We start from the raw sequence: 14,668 nt of genomic DNA, 5'->3' as shown, positions 1-14,668 counted from the left end.
CTGTTCTCACTGTCCTGCTTCACACCTCCAGGCAGGTGTCTAGGAGCAGGGCTCGGCATGGCTGTCCCTCTGCCGGGCATGTACGGTGCCCAGACATGCTCTTGCCTGCAAGGCCTTCACCAGCCATGGTGGCTAAGACCTTCCTCTCATCTACATGCAACTGCTCCTCTTCCTGCTGTTTTTTCCTTTCTGGTACCCACTAGCTTCTCACGTGTGTGTGTGTGTGTGTGTGTGTGTGTGTGTGTGTGTGTGTGTATTATAAATATAGCATACCCATCTTATCTCCCTCACCACACACACACACACACACACACACACACACACACACACACACACACACACACACAGAGTATATGGTGGGGAAACTGACCCCCGGTAAATGTTCGATGCTCTGGGTTTGTCTGTTGTTGTCTCGGTACTCTAGTTTTGCGCTGATCTATTCTGCCACCTTGCACGGAGTATAGCATATGGCGCCTTTTTCAGAGTGATTTACTTTATGTGTCGAGTGTTTCGCTTGCATGTGGGTCTGTGCACCACACGCATGCCTGGTGCTCACAGGTCAGCAAGGGGAATCAGATACCTTGGAAATGGAGTTATGGATGGTTGTGAGCTGCCAACCTGGGTCCTCTGCAAGAACAAGTGCTCTTAACTAGTGAATTCAGCCCTGATGCGGGGGTGGGGGTGGGGAGTGGGCGTGTCTTACAAATGTAACTGGTGAACGAAAGCTAGACAAAGCATTTTTGAGTAATCTTAAGCTTCACTAGTAGAAATTGATTTTTAAAGTCAAGGAAGAATTTGTCCAGGTTTAAGTCCAGATACTCACCAGGAGAAATACAGTTACCATCCACTGACTCAAAGCTGCAGGCATATGTGTGCACAGGAACATAAGCAGCAGATGTATTGAGGGACGGATCCCTGACGATGACATTATAAATGACTCCTTGTCCCAGGAGGGAAGAGAAAGACACAGTCGTTTTATCATCCGCTGTTAGGGTAACCACCTAAAGCCAAACATAACAAGTGGTGTTTATATGGCTTTTGTGCACAAGACCTGCACAAACCAGGCCAATCCACACTCCGGTATAGAGTCCCCAGGAGCTATTGACAGCTGATGGCTTCTGGGGGAGGGAAAATCAGTTTCTTTTTTTAAAAGATTTTCTTTTCTTTTTTCTTCTTTTAAAAAATTTATTTATTTATTATGTATACAGTATTCTGCCTGCATGTATGCCTGCAGGCCAGAAGAGGGCATCGGATCTCATTAGGGATGGTTGTGAGCCACCATGTGGTTGCTGGGAATTGAACTCAGGACCTCTGGAAGAGCAGCCAGTGCTCTTAACCGCTGAGCCATCTCTCCAGCCCAGATTTTATTTTTCTTAAGGGCATGTGCATGTGTGCATGTGTGTGTGTGTGTGTGTGTGTACTTGCATGTATGAATTCGCACTTGTGAGTGTCAGTACCCATGGAGCCTAGAAGAGGATGCAGATCCTCTTGAAGTTGGAGTTACAGGCAGTTCTGATCCACCTGATGCAGGTGCTGGGAACTGAATCCAAGTTCTCTGCAAGAGCATCCAGTGCTCCCAATAGCGGAGCCATCTCTTCAGCCCTGAGTCAGTTTTCTTTAAGAGTGTAGCTCCGGTAGGTTGACCATGCTCAACTGGATGGCTCATACCCACAAGTCTATGGGAGCACCAACTGTCCTCCGTGGGTTATTTGAAATAAACAAAAGATAAGAAGTTGGGAAGGAGTGGGGGGGGGGCTGTGGATCTGGGGATTGTTATAGGGAGGAGTTGGGAGTGAATATGATCAAAATACATTGCATTCATGTATGAAATTCTCAAAGAATTTGTAAAATATGTTAAAAATATTAATACCTATTTGTATATCCTCCAGTGGTTTCTCAGTTTTTAGACTTTTCCCTTTACACCTGCCAGAAGTTCTTATCTAAGTTACTGAAGTGTATGGAAAACTATCGCCTACTTCTTTTCCTACCTCAGGATGATGAGGTCACAGATATGGCTGCAATCAAGACAGAATTGACTTGCTTCTCCTCAAATGTTATCATGTCAGAGCACCCAACCCAGCCACATGAGCTGCAAGAAGACTCACCTTGACTGCACTGGCCTTCACTTGGGGCACCTGGGCCATCCTTTGAAGATGCTGGAGCAGCGAGGCCTCAGTGAGGTCGCCCTCAGGCAGAAAGTACTGATACACATCATACTGCAACCTCCACCTGGATTCCTGGCCCGTGCCCACGTCACACGGTGGAGGCTCCGCACCTCTAAAGCCAACCAACAAAACTGAGCATCAGTCCCTTGTGGCTCAAGTCCCGTCTAGGAGAAGGAGCCAGAGCTCTCATTTCAAACTTCTGCAGACACAGTTCCAAGTTTAGGGCTGGAATCTAAGTGGTGCTGTAGAGAAAAGCAGCACACAGTGATGGGCTGGGTTTATGTTGCCCAAAATTCGTATCTGAAGTTCCTGCCTCCAGTGTGACAGTGTTAGAAGTTGGTCATGAGGGAGGAACCCTCCTGAGTGAAACTGGTCCTTACAGACGAGGCCCCCGACAGGTCTCAGGCACTCTTCCCTTCTCACATGGACTCAATAAGAAGTCTGTACCTGCAGGAGGGGCCCCGCCAGACCCAAAGGTGCCGCCCTCATAGTGTGAGAAAAACTTCTGGGTGTGGTGCATGGCTATAACTTGGGAGGCAGAAGGAGGGTCAATGCAAGTTCAGGTCAAACCTGGTCTACACAGAGACTTCTGAGCCAGCCAGGGACACGTGTAAGCAAATAAACAAATGCCTTTAAGTAAGTAAGTTAGTAAATTTCTGTTGTTCATAATCCACCCATGGAGTTTACAGTACAGACAATCCTTAATCTAAAAATCTGAAACCTAGAACTTCTTGGGCTCTACTATGATATCTGAAGTTTCAGATTTGTTAGTAATTTGGGTTTTCAGATTATTTAGGGATGTTCAACCATTAAGGCCTATGGGAATTTCAAACACTTCTGACCCCAGATGTTTCAGAGAAGGGATGCTTAGCCTATTCTCTATGACAGCAGCATTGACTATCACACATACACAGAGGCCGACATCATTGAAGGAAAAAAGAGATTCTGAAGCGGGATGGGCCCAGATCAATGACACCTTTGCCATTTGATACTGTATCATGTGGTTACAAAGAGATTTGATTTGATTGTTAGCGTGTGTGTGTGTGTGTGTGTGTGTGTTTGTGTGCGCACGTGTGCATGCCTGCACTTGTGAGTGTGAGTACCCATGGAATTCAGAAGAGGGAGTCTAACCTCAAAGACCCCAGAAAATAAAATAAAACAAGTGCTTCTTCATTAGAGCACCAGGACTAAACAACAAGAGCACTCCCCAGTCAGCACTGTGGGGGTGGGTGGGCAGAGAGCTGTCAATCGGTCCTTACTATTATAAAGTGGAAACTGAGGCAGAGTTTTGGAAAATTAAATCCTCATAAGGTGTAAGAATTTAGGGCTATGGAATGCCCTAAATATTTAAATGCTATATTTAAAAAGCTATATTTAAATGCTTTGAGAAAACTAAGACAGGGCTGGAAAGATGGTTCAGCAGTGAAGTACACATATTTCTCTTACAGAGGACCAAGCTCAGTCCCAGCACCCACACTAGGCCGCTCACAGTCACCTGTAACTCCAGTTCCAGGGTGTCATGGAAATTACTTTAACTATGTAGAGATGTGTTACATTTGTTTATGCTGTGGAATATTACTTTAACTGTATAAAGGTGTGTTGCACTTGTTTGTGCTACCTTTGTTAAGGATGTAAAGATGTGTTGCATTTGTTTGTGCTACATCTGTTTAATTATGTAAATATGTGATGCATTTGTTTCACCTTGCTTGCCTAAGGCACCTGATTGGTCTAATAAAAAGCTGAATGGCCAATAGCTAGGCAGGAGAGGGACATTAGGGGCTGGCAGGCAGAGAGAATAAGTAGGAAGAGAAATCTAACTCCAGAGGGAGAAGAGCATCAAAGATCTGAAGGAGATGCCTGGGGCCAGCCATGCAGCCACCAGCCAGCAGACACAGAGTAGGACATATAAAAAGAAAGGTAAAAATGTAGATGAAGAGAAACAGATTAAAATAAGAGCTAAGACAAGGCCAAGCATTCACAACTAATAATAAGTCTCCATGTCATGATTTGGGAGCTGGTTGGTGGCCTAAAAGAAAGCCTGCTACCCCAGGGCATCGGGCACCTCTAACCTTTACAGGTACTCATGTACACATATCCACACAGACACATATACATACACGCTTGATAATAAAAATAAATCTTAAGATGCACTTCCAAGCTCGCAACAGGCTCACATCACACCTGTCTCTTCAAATAAAGAATTCAAAAGAATTAAGAAGGAGATTATTCAGTATAAACAATAGCTCAAATATTAGCATTGAGGTTTAAATTATGCCAACCCTCCCAAACAAAAAGCAATCCAACTTTACTATAGAAAATGAGGGGCTTGAGGCAGTTGGCTGTGCTGCAGCCATGAGCATCCTAAGTGGGGTTTTGGCAGAGGTGGAGAGGCAGCCATACCTTGCATAGCCTAGGTTTGCTGGTGCAAACTTGATAGTTGTTTCAAAAAAATTATAGTCCAAGTAAATGTTGGGATCGATATCTAAATCAAACTCCAAATTACAGCCTCCAGGAATGGGATCTGCATGAAAAATGGTGAGATTAGTAACCCAAGAATTCTTATCATGCTCCAGGAAACAGATCCTTCACGAGAACTTCCTGTATAGCAATATGTCAACACACAACACCAGTGCTGCTGCTGGATCATGACTGAGTCATGACAGGTTCTTCATCCCCTTCCCCGTCAAAATGTCTTTTTCAAACCCAGGCTGTATGCACTCTACCACAGAGCTGCTCCCCAGCCCTACTCCCCAACGTCCACAGTCTAAATTTCCTCACCCCACGTCACTTAGCCATCACTGTGGCCTGTCTCATCCCCACGCTGTCGAAAGAGCTCCGACTCGCCACTGCTCTGTCACTCTGCTCTTCTTCCTGTAGCTCAGGCTGGCCTTCAACTTGCCATGGAGCTGACTCTGAACTGTTAGTCCCCCGTCTCCACCTCCCCTGTCCTGGATTACAGGACGCGACACAGTGGCCAGTTTTCTGGACATGGAACCCAGGGTGTCATGCATGCTGGGCAAAGCCTGACCAACCAAGCGACATCATCAGTCCCTCTAAAGACGAAACAGACAGTGTTCCTCTGCCCAGACCCTCTACGCTTCCTCTGAACCCAGCTTAGCACTGCATGCAAACTGTGTTCAAGGCTCTTTGCTCTCAGCTCTAGATACTCCCACTGCTCACCACTCTCTAAACCCTGCACCTTCTTTCGGATAAGCCTACTGCCGCCTCTGCCTAGAATAACATGGAACTATGAAGGGCTGGTTCTAATGCTGCTTTCTCTGCCGCTTACACTAAAACACTCTGATTAAATAAACTGCAATTGTAATAAACAATTTTACCAGGATAATTTTCCTTAGGTTTCTACAAACAAAGCTCATATTCCACAGATGAACTTGGGAAATTACCTCTTTCTGAGTAGGAGAGTGGAATGGCCACATTTTGAACAGGCTTGGCATCTTTCGTCTCCAAGTACCAAGTGCACATAGTCTGCTCGGGTCTAAGGATGAAAACCAGCCCTCTGTCATTACCTGTCTCTGAGGTGCCCGGAAGGAGAGTCTGCATTTGGGAAGCAAAGCCACCATGAAGACAGAGTTGAGAAATCACATACACTGCAGAGCTAGCCAGTGAGTGCAGCCCTCTCCAAACCCCGCAAAACAAAAAAGAAAAAATCTTCATAGCGTTTTCAGCCCTATGTTCACATACCCACACCTTCGCATAGGAGAATTCTCTGAAACACATCATCATTGAGGGCTGGAGATGGCTCAGTGGTTAAGAGCACTGGTTGCTCTTCCAAAGGACCTGAGTTCAATTCCTAACATTCACATGATGGCTCAGAACAGTTCCGGAGAATCTGATACCCTCTTCTGGTCTATACAGGTACCAGGCACATTTATGGTACACAAACACATATCCTAACAATATACCCATATAAAATAAATAAACAGAAATTTAGCAATATATACTAACTGCCTCAGTAAGTTTGAACTGCTGTAACAAACTACCACAGGTTTTAGAGTTCATAAACACAGCAGAGTGAGGAAGGCGCTCTTGTGGAGCCTGTTTTATAGGGGCGCTATCTTATCGGTAAAGGCTTCCTCACGAACACCTCCCAGTTATGGTTTTAAGTATCTGTATGTGTATATATTCGTGTGTGTGCAAGTGTGAATATGTGCATATGCTAATATGTGAGCATATATGTGGAAGCCAGAGGTTGGCACTGGGTGTCGTCCTTTATCCCTCTCCAATTTATTACTTTAATTAATTTATATATTTTTAGATTTATTATTTGTTTCATTTTATGTATACGAGTAGTCTGCCTGCATGTATGTATGTGCACCACGTGCCTGCTTGGGGCCCTCAGAAGTCAAAAGGTCTCCTGAGACCGGAGCTAAAGATGGATACTGTCCTGTGAATGCTGGGAACTGAACCCAGGTCCTCTCCAAGAACAACAAGTACTCTTAACCACTGAGCCATCTCTCCATCCCCTCCAGCTTATTTTTTAAGACAAGTTCTCTCACTGAACCTGGGGCTCACTGATTGGCTAAACCGACTAGCCAGTGAGCCTTGTTTCCACCTCCCCAGTGCTAGGTAACGAACCCACACCAGACCTGGCTGGGTTTTTTTTGTTTGGGTGGGTTCTAGAGATCAAACTCAAGCCCTATAGACTGGGTCATCTCCTCGGTCCTCAGCTTCCATCTTTTAAAACCAAGACACTAGGGGTCAGGGTGTAGACCAGCAGTAAAGCACTTGCCTATCAAGTGTGACAGCCTGGGTTTCATTCCCAGCTTGGTGGGGGGAAATAAACAGAAACTCTAGGAATTGTACATGGAATTTTTCAAGTACTACAGTTCAGTTGAATTAAGATTTATTCTGTCAGGTTCTGGCTAACAACACAAAACAGGAGCTTTGGCCCCAAAGAGTTCAGTTTACAAAAAGCTTTTGTCTTAAAGATTTATTTATTTAGTCACTTATTTTTATTTTGTGTGTATGAATATTTTTGCCAGCATGCATGTCTGCATACCACATGTGTGCCTGGCACCTGTGGAGGCCAGAGGAGGGCATCGGAGCCTCTGGAACTGGAGTTAGGGATGGTTGTGAGCCATCACGTGGGTACTGGAAACCAAACCCAGGTCCTCTGCAAAAGCAGCCAGTGCTCCTTAACCACCAGCTATGTCTCCAGCCTGTTGGTGAGCCTTTCCCTTTAAGACAAGAGTTCGTGTTGGCCAGGCAACCAGCCTCCCTGGGCAGCTGAAGCTGTCCTAAACCCTCAGTCCTCCGCCGTGGAATCAGAACGCTCTCTTAAAGCCAAGGGATTGAGAAGGAAAAATGCAGCAGCTGAGTTTCACCTTGGCAAGCCTCAGAGAGTGGTCAGAGCATAGGGCCAGTGGCTTCAAAAGACCCATTGCCATGACAACCAAAAAACAAAACACAAGAGCACCACTGCCATCAGAAGGGGCAGAGGAAAGTCATTTCTAGAACCCCATGCAGTTCTGTTCCTCTAGACAGTCTGTGAATCAAGGGAACGGAGGGCAGCCTAGGCAATGAGATCCTGTAACTAAAGATGACTGAGGCCTCCTGGAGACCAGGCCCACACCTAAACAGACACCAGATGTGAACACACAAGACAACATTACAGAGATGATCTCTTTATGGAATAATCCTTTCTACTTACCTTAGTAAACGAAACGGTGGTGTTCTGATACTGTGAGTGTATTTGGAAAAGAAGGAAGGTCACATTGCCTGAAATATGACGCAGAATGGCGCCCTGTGGAAAGGGCCTGCTGAGCAGAAAGTATGTAAATTTTCCCACAGAAAATTCAAGGAAACCTACAATGGAAAATTTTCTCGTTACAATATTGTACCTCTAGTATCAGTTTATGGAAACTTTACTCATAAACAAACGTGCACCGCTAATTTCACCCTCAGAACCCCCAGTCAGGTGTGGTGGTGCACGACTGCTATCTCAGTACTTGGGAGCCTAAAGCAGAGGGATCTATGTAAGGGCAAGGCCAGCCTGGGCTACAGGCAGATCAAGAGCCTGTTGTTGTTGGGTGGTGGGTGTGAAGCAGACATAGACATTGAATTCCTGAGCTCACAGCAGCCATGGTTGCCTGGACTAGGTCTGCATATGACTAGCCTTGTCAACAACGATGAACAGGAAGAGCTGGCCCTACCCTCCCTGCTGAACCAGGACTGATACATTCTAGGATGACACTCTCTGCAGCTGTGGTCCCACCATTCAGCCCATCAGTCTCCAACAGGTACTTCCAAACCCATGTATGACAATGACAGAGAATTAAATTCATTTTTTAAAACGGCCCTGTCTTAAGAACGCAAATGTGCTTTCTGGCCTGTCTGCTGCAATGGGGTCAGTTGTCCTGGCCCTCAGGGATCACTAATGTTCCACTGTGCTAGGAGCTCGCAGCTCATATCTGTCATCCATTTTCTGGTTTCATTCCCACCCCACCCCACCCCACCCCACCCCCACTCCCCCCACCACCCCACCCCCCCACCCCCAGCACACACACAGACACACACACATTTCCCCTCATGTTCTCCATTTGGCAAGTATCGGGAAGTACTTATAAAATCACTCTGTCTGTACCGAAAACTTATGCAAACAAATTCATTACAGCCTGTCTATCCAAGGCGCATGCTATCATCTCTTGGGCTTGCTTCCAATGTGCTCTAGAAGATGTTCTGGTGGCCCTTGTTGTCTCCCATGACACAGACTCTGAGCCAGAACAGGTCAGAAGGCCTGGAAGAGACTGAGCCATCTCTAGAGATATGTTGGTGGTCAACGTTCCTTAACCTAAATCTTTAACCCAGAATCTCCAAGGCACCAACATACTAGAGGGACAGTGGAGAACCACGGACCAAAGGCTCAGCAGTTAAGGCTGCTCTTCCAGAGGACCCGGGTTCAGTTCCCAACCTACAAGGCAGCTCAGAACTGCCTGTGTCCAGTTCCAGGGGATCCCTCTTCTGGCCCACCTTGAGCACCAGGTATACACGTACTGCACAGACCACATGCAGGCAAAACACCCACACAATAAGATAAAATAGAGTCCTTAGAAAGAAACGCAGGAGCACGGTAATTAAAATGATCAAACAACTGGAAGCTGATTGAAGAACCTGCCTGACTCCATTTTAGAGGCAGGATCCATTGCGCTGTGTTTGTAAAGACAAGTTTCTATTACTGTGAGAGCTGAGCTGCTGTTTCCTGAAACCCAACCTTCCCCAGCCCATGACCTTGATTCATTTTTGAGAACACCCTGACCCTCCCAGACCCTCCCTAATCACATGGTGGGTGACCACACGATTTTTTTTTTTATTTTTTTTTTTGTATTTCCTTATTGTCTCATTGTCTCCCTTCTGTAAAACTACTAGTGATTTTACTCCTTAAAAGGGCCTAAGAGATGGATTCGGGACTGCTCTCAACTTAGGAGGCAGTCCCTTGCCAGCTCTTGGTGCACCCCAATAAAAATCAAGTTTGCTTCAAATCTGGCTCAAACTGTGGTAGTGGTGTTATTCTCACCTTTGGGATTAACACTGATAACATGAGGAGTGATATCATCAGTGAGAGTACATGTCAATTAGTCAAGTGGTGCTGGAGGATGTGTTTCTGTACGCTGTGAACATATGCTCTTCCCATTGGTTAATAAATAAGCTGCTTTGGGCTATGGCAAGGCAGCTTAGAGGCAGGTGGGAAATCCAAGGAGAGAGACAGGAAAGAGAAAGGTGGAGTCTGAGGAGACGCCAGCCTGTCACCCCAGGAACAACATGCCAGCAGACCTGTAAGCCACAGAACATGTAGTAAAACATAGATTAATAGAAATGGGTTAATTTAAGATATAAGAGCTAGCTATCAAGAGGCCTGCCACAGACCATACAGTTTGTGAATAATAATATTAAGCCTCTAAGTGATTATTTTATAAGTGGCTGCAGGACTGAGGGGCTGGGCAGGACAGGAGAAACCTTTTGACTGCATTTGGTGCCCAGAAGTGGTTGCAAGAATTTCCACCCAAAACCTGAGAAAGCTTTAAAAAAAGATTCTAAAATGGAGCTAAAAACGGCTTCCTGGTTCTGTGTCTCAGGCAAACTGCGGCATTTGGACTTGACCTACAGCATGGCAGATTCCTGCTGCGGTACACAGAGCTATCTCTAAGCTGCGCAACATGCTGCATGGCGGATTTAGCTTTTACTCATACAGACAGGAAGGGTTTATGGGCCAGCTGCACACTGCCTGTTGGCAGCATGGACTCCAGAGTTGGCAGTGTAAGCCGGACTCCCCTGGATATCTCCACCACATTGGGAAGCTGAGGTGGGCAGAGTCAGCAGCCAAGGCTGCCACTTTTTTGTCCTAGCCACTCAGTTTAACAGTTTAAAATCTCTCCTGGGCAGAGAAGGATTACAGATTCACAATAAGACAGATTCAGATGGAACAGTTTACAGTGTGTGAAAAAAAAATGTATGTAGGCTTGGAAGAGAGAGGAAAAGGAATATATGCAGTTATATAAAGAAATAGATAGTTTTAAAAAATAAAGTCTTTAAAGAAACAGTAAAAAGTAATATAAAAGTTAAGTCATGTAATGTAGCATGAATCTTAAAAGTTCTTATTAATGAAAATAAAACCTGGTGCCAGTTATTGGGGTGATGTTGGAAGATCAGAGAAGCAGAACAAGCCACAGCCACCTCACCTTGCCAATTCCTCAGCTGATCCTGTTTCCTCAGACTGGAAGCCTCTGTGTCCTCATTCAGAATAGGTCTCATCTGAACTGCTGCTCAAAAGCCTAAAAGCTTAACCAGCCTAGTTCCTGGTTTTCACTCCTTATATACCTTTCTGCTTTCTGCCCTCACTACCTGGGATTAAAGTCATGAGTCACCATGCCTGGATGTTTCCAGTGTGGCTTTAAACTCACAGAGATCCAGATAGATCTCTGCCTCCCAAGTGACAGGATTAAAGGCATGTGTGCCACCATTTTCTGGCCTCTGTATCTAGTGGCTGTTCTGTTCTCTGACCCCAGATAAGTTTATTAGGGTACACAATATTTTGGGGAACACAATACTACCACAATGTAAAGGTAGAAATTATACACAGAGTCTGGATTATATTGTCTTTGGGATTTTTAATTGCAATTTTTTGATTGTAAAGGCTGCTGAGTTAAACCAATATATGTATTTTAAAGGTATCTTGACTTCAAAATTTATGTTTAAGGATATATTGCTTTGGAAAAGAGGTTCTGTTTTTGTTTCCACAGAAGATGAGAACCTGTGGATTGCTTCCAAGCTAATATGGTTTGATCAACCAAGACCCCCCTGAAAGGTCAATACAGCCTCACATCTAAGATTTAACTATAATTCTTAATTTTCTCAGGATCCCCATAAAAATGCCAGTGCCCCAACCAGCAGGAAGTAGTAGGAGAAGCTATGCCCAAATTCCCAAAATATTATTTATAAATGTTTATTTTTATTTAAAGCAGGCTGACTATAAATGCAACCTCTTAGCCGGGCGGTGGTGGCGCACGCCTTTAATCCCAGCACTCGGGAGGCAGAGCCAGGCGGATCTCTGTGAGTTCGAGGCCAGCCTGGGCTACCAAGTGAGTTCCAGGAAAGGCGCAAAGCTACACAGAGAAACCCTGTCTCGAAAAACAAAAAACAAAGCAAAAAAAACAAAAAAAAACAAAAAAACAAAAACAAAAAAATGCAATCTCTTTATAAAAAAGAAAAGGGGATATTATAGATACGATAGGACAAAAGGGTAGATTATTGAATCTATTTTTAAAAAGCAACTTGTTTGAAATGTTTTACATTGCTATGGATTTTAGTTTATTGATACAAATTTAAAGTTCATTTTGTTATAATGCATGTATATTTCTACTCTAGTTTAAGGTACTACATTTGTGCAGCTCATTTGAAATTGTAATGTATAATTAAGAAATACAAATTAATTATTAGTCATCCATGATAATCTAACTTATAGTCACATTAGTTAAGTTTTCTTCGTTTACATAGATATAGTGCAATTAGGTAGATAATCTTCAAACACTTGAAAAACCTACAGAATATGGCATTTAAAATGTTTTAAGAACTTTGACTTTTCTGAACTATGAGACATGTCTGCTCCTGGCAGCACCAATCTACTTCAGAGAAGATGATGGGCATCAAAGAAACTCCTTATGGAGTTTGCTTTCATTGTGGCAAAGGTAGCCATTGGGCAAGAAACTGTTCTTGCCTGGACTGCTTGACAAAATGTTGTATTGACTGGACATGCAGGACCCATAGAAAGGTGACCCTTGAACTTTGCTTGGCGAAATGGTCCTTCAGGTTCCTGCTTCACAAAAGAAACACTCAGACATTCTACAGGACACAGAGAGAAGTGACTGAGAGAATCTAGACCTGTAGGCTGAAGATGGATGCCCCAACATTGCAGAAGAACTTTGGGTGACTGTCCAGGCAGCCAGCTGTCTCTGTCATTCTAGATTTTTGGAAGTTGCTTACAATGCACTTCCTATTTACTGAGGTAATATTGTATCCTTCTGGGGTCTTTGATGGAGTTAAAGACTAGATAGTTATAATTTTCCTTGGTTATGATAAAAGATAAATTAGATATGAAACATCAGACTCACAAATATAGGATAGATGATAAAAATATTTTAACTTTGCCAAATACAAATAGACTAGATATTATAACTGTAACTCTTGTTTGATAACTGATTGTTATATATAATTTTACTATATTAAAGCTAAAACCTTTTTGATTAGACAGAAAAGGGGAAGTGCTGGGGGATGTGTTTCTGTATGCTGTATCCCATTGGTTAATAAATAAGCTGCTTTGGCCTATGGCATGGCAGCTTAGAAGCAGGCAGGAAATCCAACGAGAGAGACAGGAAACAGAAAAGCAGAGTCTGGGGAGACACCAGCCTGCCACCCAAGGAACAACATGCCAGCAGACCAGTAAGACGTGGAACATGTGGCAAAACACAGAGTAACAGAAATGGGTTAATTTAAGATATAAGAGCTAGCTAGCAAGAAGCCTGCCACAGACCATACAGTTTGTAAATAATATTAAGCCTCTGAGTGATTATTTTATAAGCAGCTGCGGGACCTTGGGGCTGGACCGAACAGGAGAAACCTTCCAACTACAAAGTGGCTTTCTTTACACATCTTTTTTTCAAGTTTCAAAGTGTTCTTATCAGAAAGAAATGTCATGATCTGATGAAAGCTTCCAGCTTTGATGGCTTCAGGGTTCAAGTTCTGCCTTGAGCCTACATTTTAAATTCATTAAAACAACAACAAAACACACACATACACACACAAAAAAGCTATGTTCAATTCTCAGTGCTTAGAAGGAAAAGAGACATTAAACAATATGGGGACTCTCAGCACCTGTTCTTTGCTTCCCCTCGCACAGACACCCCACAGCTGTCACCTGGTATGTGTACCATCATCCCTCACATCCACAGGATACAAGTCCCAAACTCTCCAGACTACTAATCCCTACCTATGCCTCACATAAAATGGTACACGCAGTAGGAGATGAAGAGATGGCTCAGTGGATAAGACCACTTGCTGAGCAAGCATGGGGACCTGAGTTTAAATCCCAGCACCCACTTAAAAAAGCCAGGCACAGGCACATACACTTGTTATTTCTATGCTATGAAGAGTAGAGAGAGAGGAAGGTCGCTGTGGCTTTCTGGCCACCAGTGTAGCTCCAGGTTCGGAGAGAGACCTTTTCTCAAGGGAATAAGGCAGAGAGCAGTAGATCGGGTACCTGACATGCCCCTCTGGCTTCTATGTCCCCCTGCTTGCCTGCACAAGTGCATGCACACATAACATAGGTATTTTAAAAATGGTGCTGTGATAGACATCTATCCACATGCATAATTTATCTGTGTGTTATTTACGTACCTAACATAAGTGCTACGCCACTATATTGCTAGAGAACAACAACATGAAAAAGTCTGTGCACGTTCAGCACAGATGTACTTTAAAAAATTATTTTCACTCTGCAGCTGGTTGAATCTGCAGGATACATTGCTTGTGGGTATGCAGGCCAACTCTGTGTTGAGGACTTAGTATCAAGATGCGTAATGCTTATTTCCACATATGTGCAAGAAGGACAGGTAAATGTTTAAAACAGACCACTTACTAAAATTTAGGCATCTGTCTGTGTCAATATTGATAAATATTGAAGCTGTAGATCAGTGATAGAGCATTTGTGTATCATGTGTGAGGCCCCGGAATCCATACCAGTACTGAGGGGGAAAGAGTAAGTCTAACTTGGCCCTTTTTATTATTTATTTATTTATTTATTTATTTATTTATTTTTGGTTTTTCGAGACAGGGTTTCTCTGTGTAGCATTTGGAGTCTGTCATGGAACTCACTCTGTAGACCAGGCTGGCCTCAAACTCACAGAGATCTGTCTGCCTCTGCTTCCCAGTGCTTGGATTAAAGGCGTGCGCCACCACTGCCTGGATAGCTTGGTCCTTTTTAAAGCTATTTA

The 14,668-nt window shown here is 44.0% G+C and overlaps 1 protein-coding gene across 1 annotated transcript in view; it reads right to left on the bottom strand.

The window, feature by feature from the left end:
* Positions 1 to 14,668, bottom strand: part of Tm7sf3 (transmembrane 7 superfamily member 3) — a 34,140-nt gene that overhangs the window by 14,094 nt on the left and 5,378 nt on the right. The window contains exons 2-6 of the mRNA XM_028891636.2: positions 7,837 to 7,991; positions 5,570 to 5,720; positions 4,566 to 4,686; positions 2,106 to 2,277; positions 824 to 1,001 (exon numbers count right to left, since the gene is read on the bottom strand). Of these exons, the coding sequence (XP_028747469.1) occupies positions 824 to 1,001; positions 2,106 to 2,277; positions 4,566 to 4,686; positions 5,570 to 5,720; positions 7,837 to 7,991 (777 nt within the window). The remainder of the gene's footprint in view (positions 1 to 823; positions 1,002 to 2,105; positions 2,278 to 4,565; positions 4,687 to 5,569; positions 5,721 to 7,836; positions 7,992 to 14,668) is intronic.

Source organism: Peromyscus leucopus, chromosome 3 (genome assembly GCF_004664715.2).
Source record: "Peromyscus leucopus breed LL Stock chromosome 3, UCI_PerLeu_2.1, whole genome shotgun sequence".
Classification (NCBI taxonomy): Eukaryota; Metazoa; Chordata; class Mammalia; order Rodentia; family Cricetidae; genus Peromyscus; species Peromyscus leucopus.
This window is presented reverse-complemented; position numbering and strand designations above follow the sequence as displayed.